This window comes from Pyrgilauda ruficollis, unplaced genomic scaffold (assembly GCF_017590135.1).
Source record: "Pyrgilauda ruficollis isolate IOZ18807 unplaced genomic scaffold, ASM1759013v1 scaffold20, whole genome shotgun sequence".
NCBI classification, from domain to species: domain Eukaryota; kingdom Metazoa; phylum Chordata; class Aves; order Passeriformes; family Passeridae; genus Pyrgilauda; species Pyrgilauda ruficollis.
The window spans coordinates 3,471,208-3,483,490 of NW_024519207.1; the positions used below are offsets into that span (position 1 = coordinate 3,471,208).

The window sequence follows — 12,283 nt, forward strand, 5'->3', positions numbered from 1 at the left end:
ATGCAGCCTATCCCACTTTCACCATCCCTATCCAAATGTATAGTAGCATTATATGCAGCATCCTAATAACTGGCCTAAAATACTAATTACTGGATGCAAATTACCTTTCAATTACTGTTGATTCCTGTCTTGGCACATTCATGAATGAAATTAGCCTTTTTCACTTCTACATCCTCTGGCATTCAGCTGCTGTTCACGGAACTCAATCCTTTAGCTAAATGTTTCAGAATGCAGTTTGTCTGCTTGTAGATCCACATCTATTGCTTGTAGATTTAGGGACATCGCCGTATCAAACTGCATTTTGTCTCAGAGGATCAAATACACCACCTGTTCCACTGCTTCTAAGTGCGACCTTCAGCCTAACACAGTACACAGCACTGCCGAGAGTCACATCGAGCGTAACTCCTAGAAAAATACCCACTATTGTTTTAAAATATGCACTGTAGAATCGATACACACAATTGTTTTAGGGGACAATTACTCTTTGCTTTACTGCCAATCCAAATATTAATATCTTCAGCTTCCAGCCCAAACCATTCTGTGATTCCTTGACTCCATGCACTGGGGAGCACATCAGGGAAGAGCACTGGTAGTCGGCATGGCTCTGCAGGCACTCCATGTCTGATATGGATGAAGAATGGGATCGAAGGCACGTGTAGCCCATAGACTGAGACTGCCATGCAACAGAGCAAGTATGGAGAACATACAAGTATGGGACCTCTGCTTCTTTGGTAACTCTAAGGACAGGTTTTTGCAACTTTAGGTACTTACATAAACCTCCTTTTTGGACAGCCAAAGGCTCGCATCTGAGTACATCAATCTTTAAAATGTCAAAACATCCTTATGAAGCTGTCATTCCCACAAGAAAAACTGAAACATTCCCTAGGTTAAAAAAGAATTTTTGATGGGCTTTCCTTAGCTCCAGAGCAAACTTTCTCTTTCTGAATAAGGTTTCCACTGCAATAATGTAAGAATATCATCGGGTATGGCAGCAAGGGTCTCTGAGTATTTCCCACAGCAAAATAGCAGGCAATTGTCACACAAGGTAAGAGATACAACCAGGCATAACAGACAGGTTATTCCTTTTAGGAAAACTTATCAGGTGTATCTTCTTTGGGTGTGCCTAATTTTAAACATAAGCCATAGGAGATACAGAATACTTAGTATCTCCTCACTTCCTCTGGGAAAGAAAAAAATCAAATGATTGCGGGTTGGAACAGCATAGCAATATTTGACATTCCCCTTTGACCATGTGTCTCCCAGTGTGTGGTTGACACGTGTATTTTGGCCCAGGCAACAGCCTGGAAGGGGCTGCCCAGGGACCTGCTGGAACCACCACCCCTGGAGGTGTTTAAGGAAAGACTGGATGTGGCACTCGGTGCTCCGGTCCAGCTGTCACAGTGGTGCCGGGTCACAGGCTGGGCTCGGGACCTCAGAGGTCTTCTCCAAGCTCAGTGATTCCGTGATTCCGAGGCGGGTAGGGCTGGTGTCTCCCGCGACGCCGAGCTCGCCCTGGGCATGCCTCTTCCCAACGCAGCCATGTCATCCCAGGGGCCAGGCCCTGGCAGAGCTCCAGCCTCTCCCGCAGCGCTCCCCTCGGCCGCGGGGCCCTACCCACGGGCCCCGAGGACAGCGGCCGCCGCTTTCCAGGCGCCAGCTGCAGTGGGTGGATCCTGGGAGGTGCCAGCCGCTTCCCTCCCCTTCCCCTCTCCCTGCGGGCTCGGCGGTGAGGAGGCGCCTGAGCGCGGCAGCATCTTCGCTTGGCTCGCCGGGGCGGGGGGAGGAGCCGCCGCCGCCGCCTCGGAGAAGGAAGGTAAGCTGCGGAGCACGGGGGTGGGAAGGGGAGGGAAGGGGCTTGGCTCCCCCCCTTCGCCGTGCTTCCCTTCCCCGTGCTTCCCTTCCCCGGGCGGCCGGCGGCGGGGAGCGGGGCCGGGGCAGGGCGCGGCCGCCCGTGCTGCGTGTGCTGGGCCGGGCTGGGGCTGCGCTCCGCGGGGCCTCGTTCCTCAGGCACCCGGTGTGTAAATGGCCGATAGCGGGGATGGCGGTGTGTCTGTCTGTGTGTGTCTGCGAGTCTGTCTGCGTGGTGCCGTGCGCGCTGCCCGCAGGTGCGCAGAGGTGCGGCAGTGGCAGCGCTACAGGCGAGCTGAGCTTGGCGGCCCGGTTATGGTTTTAAGGAGAAGAAGGGATACTTTGGAAACCAGTCACTGTTTGATTATTGTGTGGGAGATGGGAGGATTTCATGGCGTTTCCTTGGGCAAGTGAAATTGCTAATGTCAGGCACAGTCAGCAGAGAGGTTTTACTCAGGCTGCGAGTGGGGTGAGGTCTGTAGGGAGTGATGCTTGTGCACCATCAGAAACTATTTGGGCTGATGAACCGATGTGCTTTCCAGTACGTCAAGGGAACTTACAGGAAAGATGGGGAAAGAGAATGTAGTGAGAGGACAAGGGGGAACAGGTTCAAATTGAAAGGGAGTACGTTTGGATTAGATGTTAGGAAAAAATCTTCAGTGTGCTTGGTGAGGCACTGGCACAGGCTGCCCAGAGAGTTGTGGATGCCCCATTTCTGGAGGTGTTCAAGGCCGATTTGGATGGGGCTCTGAGCAACCTGGTCTAGTGGAAGGTGTCCCTGCCCATGGCAAAGGTTGGAACAAAGTTATGTGTGTGATCCCTTCCAAGCCAAATCATTTTGTGATTCCATATTGCAGGATGTGAAGGCAAACACGGGGTAAAGGAAACATTTAGAAGTAATTGTCCTGCTCAGTGTTGATAGACGAGATAATACTGCCCAGATATAGGAAATAAATGTGACAGAACTATGTAGGATGTGAATGATGTGATGGACTGTAAAGTAGCAGGAAGAGACTGTGGATAAAGAAAAATAATCAAGCATATCATTGCTTTGAGACAAGAAAATTATAAAGCTTTTGATGTTGCCTGCTATCAACCACAGGAGTTGGATTTGTATAAGAATATTGCTTACTGAGAGATACTGTCAGGAATTATGTTACAGATGGATTTCTTTCTTAGACTGTAGAATCACAGAATGGTTTGTGTTGGAAGGGACCTTAAAGATCATCTGGTTCCAACCTCCCTGCCATGGGCAGGAATACCATTCACCTGGACCAGGTTGCCCCTGACCCCATCCAGTGGCCGTGAGTACTGCCAGGGCTGAGGCATCCACAACTTTTCTCAGCAAACCTTTTGTGCCCTCACCACCATCTGAGTAAAGAATTTCTTCCTGGGATCTGATCTGATTCTGTCCTCTTGTAGTTTAAATCCATTTCCCCTTGTTCAGTCACTCTCTCCCTGTGTAAAAAGTTACTCTCCCTCCTTTTTATAAGCCCCCTTTAAATACTGAAAGGCCACAGCGAGGTCTCTCTGGAGCCTCTTCTTCAGCCAAGAGATACAGATCATTTAGACACACAGTGATCCAGATGATCTTACATACAGCTGCTGTAAGCTTGCCCAATAAGCACTGAATTGCCTTAGACTTGCTCTCAGGTAAGCAGTGTGAAAATTCTGGGAAAAGGTGGTTCGTTAGTCAGCTTGTGATCTTGGATCACATTTTTAATTAGATTAAATAAGTAGAAATAAAATAGGTGACTAAGCAGGTTTGAAGTTTTTCATTTTAGAAACTTGGAAAAATCAAGAGGCTTAATTAGTGCTGTTGTTTGTACAGGAATCCTGAGGGCCCTAGTAAGTAAAGAAGGTAGAAAACTGTTTTATGCCAAAGGTAGAATCCATTTAGGATTTATGTCCAAAAAAAAATTTTAAAAGGTCTATTGAAAACAACTTCTAACCATCAAAAAGGATTTTAGAAATAAAGACTAGAAAAATGATACTTAAGCAAAGTGACAATGAAAAGGTAAAGTGCCAGTTTGACAGTAAGAACTGGCAAAAATAATTCTGAGTTAGTTACAGACAATTGCTTTTTAAGGTTTCTCTAATCATGTAAGTGAAAACAGTAACAGAAATAAGACCACTGAGTGATACATTTGAGGTAAAATGGCCTTGGCATCATGATGCATATCATCTGTTGCAGTTTGGAGGAGGCTATTGCAGTGGATGTATTTAATGTTAGATACTCCAACTTTTGCCTTGAAAGAATAACATTTTGTCTCTCAATTATTTTTTAAGGGTTAAGAAACCTCTGTTTGTTATGTCTGATCCAGTGCTCTTGCCACTTAACGTCCAGTAGTTCCAGTATCAGAAGACCGGAACAGTGCATTTGGGTATTCAACAGTATCATTTATTGGTAGAGGAAGGGGGTAACTTTTCTTTCCTGTGCACATTCTATTTACTGTTTCCTGTCTTTTCTACAACATGCAGTATCTTCACAGGCAGACAGCATTAAGAGTATTAACAAACTTAATAAAATTCTTAGCTCCAGGTATGCAATACCTGTTTGATGGATATACCTAGGTAAATTCTGGCTTTGTCAGGCTTCCACATGCAGGTACAATGCCACCTGATATCTGAAGCTGGTACATGGTTTATCCTGAACAACTGACCTATTGGTATTTCTTAAGTTCTTAGAGCTTTAATATTTTCTGTACTACAATTCCTTAACCTTATTTTTTTAAGGCTGTTTATTTTGTATATTTACTGCACTATTCTGAGTGGTTTTGTTCTGTTGCATGGTCGATATTTTTAAGAAAGTGTTTTTTTTCTTAAGCTGAATCTTTGGATTAATTTTGTTTCCCTAAAGCTGGTTCCTTGACCTCTCATCTTGGAAGGTCAAAATGAAGTTATCAATTCTACCAAATCAGTTGTATAGTAAATGAAGTTTTATGTAGCATATAAAGTAGGCAAGAGCCAACAATTGCATCAGTTGTATTTTATTATGTTTGTGTTTCTGTATGGATTGCAGGAGCTGAACTGTATTTAGAGTTTGGGTAACAATTCAGCAAAGAGGAGGAACTTTTCAAGTTGTTTTTTTTTTTTTTTTAATCTTGCATTAGCCATATCAAAATTGCGAACAGATGTTTTTCTTCACCTCAGGTTAGATTTAGATTACATTAGATTACACAAGGTTAGATTTTGATGCAGGAATGGCATCTTGTTCCCAAGAGAATGGGATTCCCAAAATGTTTGATTATTTTAACACATCTCAAGGTCCAGAGATAATGCTCATTATGTTTTTTCCTTTTACTGGAGAAGTAAACCAGTAATTATGTGAAACTGACTCCAGCATCTTCCTATAATGCTTTTCAGCACTTAAAGTAGTTGCATTGTTTCCATGATCTGAAACACTTGTTTGCCTTCAAAAGGTATTTTTGCATGTGCAGAAGGAAGTGTAAATACTTTTAAGTGAAAATGTGTTTTGATTGACATTTTTTTATTGGGTTTTTTAGCTGCTGACTTGGACATTTCAGTAAGTCTACTGGTGGCTTAATTTTTTAATAAACACTACTGTTTTCTTGTCTTTGTATTTCTGTCATTTATTTATTTGTTGTATAGCTTCTCTTTGTTAGTAGTTGCCAGCATCTTCTTCAAATCTTCTTTTTTTAAAGTCAGGTAGATAGATAGCCAAAGGTGTGGTATTATTTTTTCCAGATTGACTCTAGGGTTTGTAGAATGAGAAAAGAATTTGGGATTATTTTTTTATTTCTGCTTTAAATATTTTCTTTCTGGTGGGTGATGATAATTTTTTTCCAGTTGCTTCCTCTCTTGTTGCTGGCTGGTCAACAATCCACCATTCTACATCAGTGAAGGTGATAGGCATTTCTAAAGGGGGAAAAGTAAGTGGAATAGGAATGAGAAAAATGAAGAAATTTAATATGAGCACTTGTCTTAGCATCACTAAGAATATGCATTCTGCGTGTGAACGTCTGGAAACTTCAGTAGGGTCATGCTAGAGGTCCCTGGAGCCTACAGGTGGAACTGGATGTCGTGCCAAAAGACAGGTGGTGTCTGACAAGGTGCTTTTGGCTGAAGTTTTACCTCTGGAGATGGAGCCAATAAAGAGTTTCTTGGATCTAGCCTCTAAACTGTGCGTTGATTTGCTTGTGTAATGAGTAGGCACACAGTGGAACTTGCATCAGGAGCAAAGAATTCAGTCTGGTGTCATGGAGCAAGAAAGGAAGGAGAGAAGATTATACTTTAGTTGATGTTTGAAGTTTTCCAAACAACCACTTGTCAAGGTCTGCAATTTCTTGGTAATGGAAAATACCCCATCAGTGGAAGAATAAATGATAAGCTGAGTCCTGTCAATTTATTGTCAGCACTGGGTGTAGTACTGGCATTTCACTGTACATGAAGAAAGAAGATAATTTTGGAAATAGTCTTCCTAGAGAGGAATGTGACCTGTTCAAGGAGTGCATGTTGGCAGTATTGGTGATCTGATCTCTCCTGAAAAATTGCTTGGACAAGTTAGCATCATGTAATGATACTCTGGTAGGAAACTGCTGAGAAATCAGGAATATCAGAGAAGGTTGAGTTCCTTTTCTAAAAGTCTTACCAAGTCCCTTTTCGCTGTGACTTTTGCTTTGTAATCTTTCCTAAGCCTGTGGTTAGAGTCCTTGGGGAAGCTGCAGACAGACGTTTGAATCAGCAGATGAGGTTCATAAATGTTCAAGTTAAGTGGGAGGAAATACTAAGTGGAGTTCTGAAAATTTTTGTTTGCTTGCCAAGTTCCTAGAGAGAGAATCTACAAGAATGTTTACATTCACATGAATCAGTGAACCTGTTTAAATATTTAGGGTTAAATGGTCTTGGACTACTAATGAGGCTTGACTAGCAGATTTAGTATTTATGTTCCTTAACTCAATGTTACGTGTACTGCAGACTTGTGTCTTACTCAAAGATCTATTGTGGCTGGACCAAAACAATGGTCAAAGCTTCCAGTTTCCAAGACCTAAACTCAGACTGCCAGAGTATGCTGTCCAGATTCTTAATTGTACTTGGATTCCAGATAAGAGATTTGTGGAAGCTTAATATAAATATTTTTGCATCAAAAGGCTGTGCACGTCCTCAAGAAATGGATGTTTACAATAATGATGTTTTCTCCTTTAGATTTGCACTTCACAAATTTTTTTTGGGAAATACAGATAGTGAGAGTTATAAAAAGTTTTCAGGCATGAGAAATATTTCTGGCTTACCTTTTTACTTTCTAAAATAAGTATTGCATTCTTATTAAAGGTAGTGGCTAGCTATTTTAAAGTAATGGGATTTTGGCAGTTGTGCACATATTATAAGATTTAGTAGACAGACAATCACAGTAACTTGTCTGAAATAGGTAGGATATTTTTTTCTCCTGTACCTGATTTACTGAAATATACAGGTTTTTGTATTTTCATTTTTGATGAAAATACTGTTTTTAATTTGCTTGACTGCCTTCACAATGGTTATTTTTCTGGAGAAAAGTTTGTGCACAACTCATTGTGCTAATATTTTAAACATATATGAATAAGAATGGTTCTTTAACAGGCTTTTTTTTTCTGTCTTTATTTTTGGGATCCCCAGGTGGATATATACTCTTAAGTCAATTACAGGTTTTTAGAAAGAACAGCTTTGCAGATACAGATACGTGGCACCCGGTACGTACTTTTATTAGAAGACATGAATTTGAATGAAAGAATGAACTGGCATAATTTGAGTCACCCCGTGTACTCCTGTGGGGCTGCTCAGAAATAAGGTGTCTGTGTTTGCAGAGCAAACTGAAAATAGAGTTGCAGGGTAATTTTCTCATAGTTATATATAAGATAAAACCTGTTCCTACTTTTGAGTTGGGAGGCCATGTAACTGATCTTTGTTATAGAAAACTCAAGGCAAAACTGTCGGGAGTCTGAAAAGTAATTAAGTGGAGCATTTTTTATTAATTAACTGAGGTGGTTAGATCCTAATGTATCTTTATGCTAACAAGTCAACTGCTTTTAAGTGAAACTGATTTTGCCTGAACAGGTGCAATTGAAGTGAAATATTGGAATGTGAAGAATCATGGGTATCAAAAGGCTTGAGGAAGGAAATATGGAATTCTACATCTGTTTGAGCTAGAAAATTCAGTTAGTAATTATTCCTTTGGGATCTGAGTGTAGGCTAAAGATGGTCAAAAAGTGGGTAACATGTCAGCATTGCATGGGAGTGCTGGAAGTTGGTGCTGCAAAATATTGGGTAGCCTCGATAATCAGTTTCACTGTAGGACTACTGGCATACTTGCAATTAAATGTTTCAGAACAGTTCAGTAGTACAGGCAAAGGTCTTGATTAGAGGAGTTGTTTCTGCTTTAACTACAGATATTGTGCATAAAATCAACTGTTGCATTCTTGTTTCTTGAACAAATATGTTGAAGAAAATAAGCAATTGCTTAACTTCAAGAGCTCAGCAAGTTCCCCCATTTCCATGAAGGTGTAAAGCTTGGTAAAAGGCTGAGAGTGCTTATCCAGGGCTCTGCTCAGCTCCACAGGCAGGACTGTCTGGTGCCATTTAGCTGCTCCAGCTTACTGCAAGAGCTCAGCAAGTCCCCCATTTCCATGAAGGTGTAAAGCTTGGTAAAAGGCTGAGAGTGCTTATCCAGGGCTCTGCTCAGCTCCACAGGCAGGACTGTCTGGTGCCATTTAGTTCTTGGCGGCTGCTCCAGCTGGGCATGGATGTGTGGATATCCCGTGGGTCCTGTATCTTATCTGCCAGCACTGTTTGGTGTCAGGGGTCCCCAAGGTCATCTCAAATACCAGTAGGTGCTGATGTGTAGCTGACTGAGTCAGCCCTTTTGTCTGTTGTAGTTGAAGGGGAATATAACTTGGCTTCCAGTTGTTCCAGTTTGGTTGTGTATTTGAGCCTTAAGCTCAAAGTCACTGTGGACTTTGACATGAGCTGAATTCTTTTAATGTGCAATTCTTGTAATGTCTCAACCTAGGTGTATAAAATACACTCTGTGTGTGTGTAGATTTGTGGGTTTTGTTGAAGCGTGAGCTTAACAGTTGTGCATATTCAGTATGGTCAAGCTGCAGCAGTTGTTCAGATTTTAATTTTTTCAAGAAAACAATTTTTGGTTTTTTATTTAGTAGATTACATGTTGAATCATTAACATTATCATACTTAAGTCATACTAATTTAATATATTTTGTGTAATTGGGTTAGGTCTTATGGCATGAAGTCTTACATAAGTGATGTATTCAGGAGAAAGGTAGTTTTATGCAGTTACATTTGATACTTGTTTTAATGTGGTATTAGTCTGAAAATTAACTCAGTAAAATGGTAACTTGTTTGTTGGATGTTATTCTGCCTGTAGTCCGAATTTTAGAGATGTGATTTTTTGGGAGAAGTGAACAGATTTTAGCTGTGTCTGAACCAATGTACCTCAAAGAAAATTATGTATACAGTCTTCATCACTGCTCAGTAAAAGAGGCTTGTACAGCTTCAGAGCTGCTTCTAATTTTTGTAGTTTTACTGAAAACAGAGTTTCATGGCTTTATGTTAGGAAATAATTTTAGGATAGTAGAGTTGTGCATATTTGGGAAGAAACATCTGTTCTGAAGATCTCTTTCTATTGTAATGTATGTCATAGAAATTATACAGGTAATTTACAGGGCTGACAATATTTTCACAAGCAGAATGAATTTTTTAGTAGCTCTCAGTAAACCTGAAAAGACACAAATGTTTTTCTAGCATTGGTTTCAGAATGGAACTGGAAAAAGTAAATTTGAAGGCTTAAGCCAGAAATTGAATTCTCTGAGCAGTGTGCTTTTTCTTTGCTGAAAGAAATGTCTTAAAGCATTATGTCAGGAAGGTTCTCAATTTATTTTTACTGCAATGAAAAGACATTGGAGTATGGTGCTCATAAAACATCTTTCTTTCCAATCACAATCTGATTAATTTTCCTATTTGTTTTTAAAAAACATTTTGTCCAAGAATTAACATTCTAGGTAAGAATACAGAAGAGCAGAGTTTGCCTAACTGGTCTTTGTATAGTTGTATGTAAAAGCAAAACTGAGAGAACTTTTTATTTCTTGTTTTCTCACCCCAAAGAAGAAGATAGTTCTGGCTTAATATTAAGTTACAGAAAGTATTGTTGCACCAATATGATATGATGATTTTAACCAAAGCTCTCTCTCTGCAGGGGGACCCAAGCACAAATCCATATGGAGGATGAACCTCCTCCTCAAGGAGTCAGTGCCAAGGTCAGAGTATCGATTTGTATTGGGAATTCTGTACTGCTCTGCTCAAAAGGTTCCATCTAGCAGTAGCTTAGTACGTGCAAGTACTTGTCAAGGTAGACAGAAACAAAAGCTGTGGTTAGAAGAAATGATACTAGCTGAAGAAATCTTGCTTAAGTCATCCACAAAATTTTAAAAGAACAATATGTTCATATATAACGTCTGAGATTCATGTCTAAGTCTGCCTTTCATGACTTCATGCAATATAATGAGGGAACTGATCACTTATGGGATATAAATATTGGTAGGCTAAGAGTTGAAGTTGGTTTTAATGTTTTTGAAACAAAATATAACGTGGAACTGTGTGAGGGGAGAAAGTCTTAAAACGTGGAAGAATGTCTCTTACTGAGTGTAACTAATAATTCCAGAGACAGGATTTAGATTATGGATTTTTTTGTCTGATAACGCTTTGGTTCTTTCTTTTATTTTTTAATCAGTATCATAAGTATTTCCTTGGGTGCTTTTTATAAGAGTAGTTGGGAATTTTTTTCTTTCAGTGTATTATTTTAGTGTTAAGAAATGCTACAGTTTGGGGTTTTTTTTTAACCTGTTAATTATGAGGATATGACATAAGTGCTTTGTAGAATGAGGTTACAGATTAAAAACAACTTTTCTATATAAGACAAATGGGTTCTGACCCACTGAGCACTTGGAATTTACAGCCCACATTATAAAGAAACCAATATGTTGTTCCAGTAAAGGAATCTGTAAAATTGAAGGACACCCTGACTGTCCTTTTGAATTTCAGGCTTCTTCAGTCTTGAGCAAAAGTGGGATACAGTTTTGTTGATGCAGTTGGAAGAATAGTCTGTGGTGCTTTCAGTATTTATTATCATATCTTAAGAGGGCCTAAAATTCTCTGTAGAATACATGGTAACTTCTTGACATAAAAGAAATTATTCTCCAAGCAGCAGATGAATGAAAACTGATTCCATATGGATTCTGGTCCTTCGTTCCTGATAACCCTGCTACGTGTCACAGGGAACAGCGTCTGCTAGGATTAGCTTGGACCTACTTGCTCACTGACTTATTTCATAACATAATGTCTGTTTGTCCAGCTGCCTGCTGCCAAGCTGATTGTGTCAGCAGAATCTTACTTCCCTTTCACTTGCAAATTTGGCTGAAGTTGGTCAGTTATTTGCTGCGAGGAGATGGGGAAAGAACTGGTGTGATCAAAACCGCAACGTTTTTCCTGTGAAGATGGCCAATCCTTCTTTCCCCTTCTCTGAAGTAAATAATAAAGAAATGTGTGATTAGCTGGTATTAGTCAAAAGAAATTAATTTAGGGTGTTGGTTTTGATTTTCTAATGTTATGTATATCCCTGTGCATATTTTTTCATAGTCAATGATACTAATTGAAAAAACAGTATTCTTATGGCTGATATAACATGCTTCAGACTCCAAACTAGTGTTCACATCTTTGTATAATTTGGAGGTAGAAAAAATACATACATGAAAACAAATACACATAATTCTCAAAGATAAGTGTATTCTTGGGCAGAGTTCTTTTATGGTTTCTTTTTTTAACAGCAATTTTAGCACCGAGGGAAAATACACAGATTTCAAATTTTGAATATGCACTTTACACTTTATATTGGAATGCTGTCTTACAGAATTCAATGTATATGGAATTCTGTAAGATAGCACTTATATTGTATGAATATAATGAATATATGACCTCACTATTTAACCTCCTACATGGTACTTTTCTCCATTAATCTTGATCCTTTATTTCTAGATCATGATATATTTTATGTGTTTATTTAATATCTTCCTTTCAAGTATTGTAGAATTAAAATACTGGTTTGTGGCTGAAAAAGGACATGGTGGTGTTTATCTAATTTTTTGCTATGCAAAGGCATATATTTTTTCTGTGCAGATATTTGATAGCATTTTTTATAATACCAGGCCCTGGAGGCAACACTCTTGTCAGCCCTGAAGATGCTGGATGTTGGGAAATGGCCGATTTTTTCTCTCTGCTCCCCAGAAGAGATCAAGTTAATTCGTCAAGCCTGTGTATTTGGCAGTGCTGGTAATGAAGTGTTGTATGCAACTGAAAATGATGAGGTAATTGTCCAAGAGCGTGCATGAACGAGACATGTTTAATCAGTTATGTGTCAAGTTATTCT

General features: G+C 39.9%; 1 protein-coding gene across 1 annotated transcript in view; it reads left to right on the forward strand.

The window, feature by feature from the left end:
• The first annotated feature begins 1,735 nt into the window (after positions 1 to 1,735).
• RCBTB2 (RCC1 and BTB domain containing protein 2) overlaps positions 1,736 to 12,283 on the forward strand; it is a 33,173-nt gene continuing 22,625 nt past the window's right edge. The window contains exons 1-3 of the mRNA XM_041466901.1: positions 1,736 to 1,813; positions 10,058 to 10,118; positions 12,063 to 12,221. Coding sequence (XP_041322835.1) covers positions 10,080 to 10,118; positions 12,063 to 12,221 — 198 coding nt within the window. The 5' untranslated portion in view covers positions 1,736 to 1,813; positions 10,058 to 10,079. The remainder of the gene's footprint in view (positions 1,814 to 10,057; positions 10,119 to 12,062; positions 12,222 to 12,283) is intronic.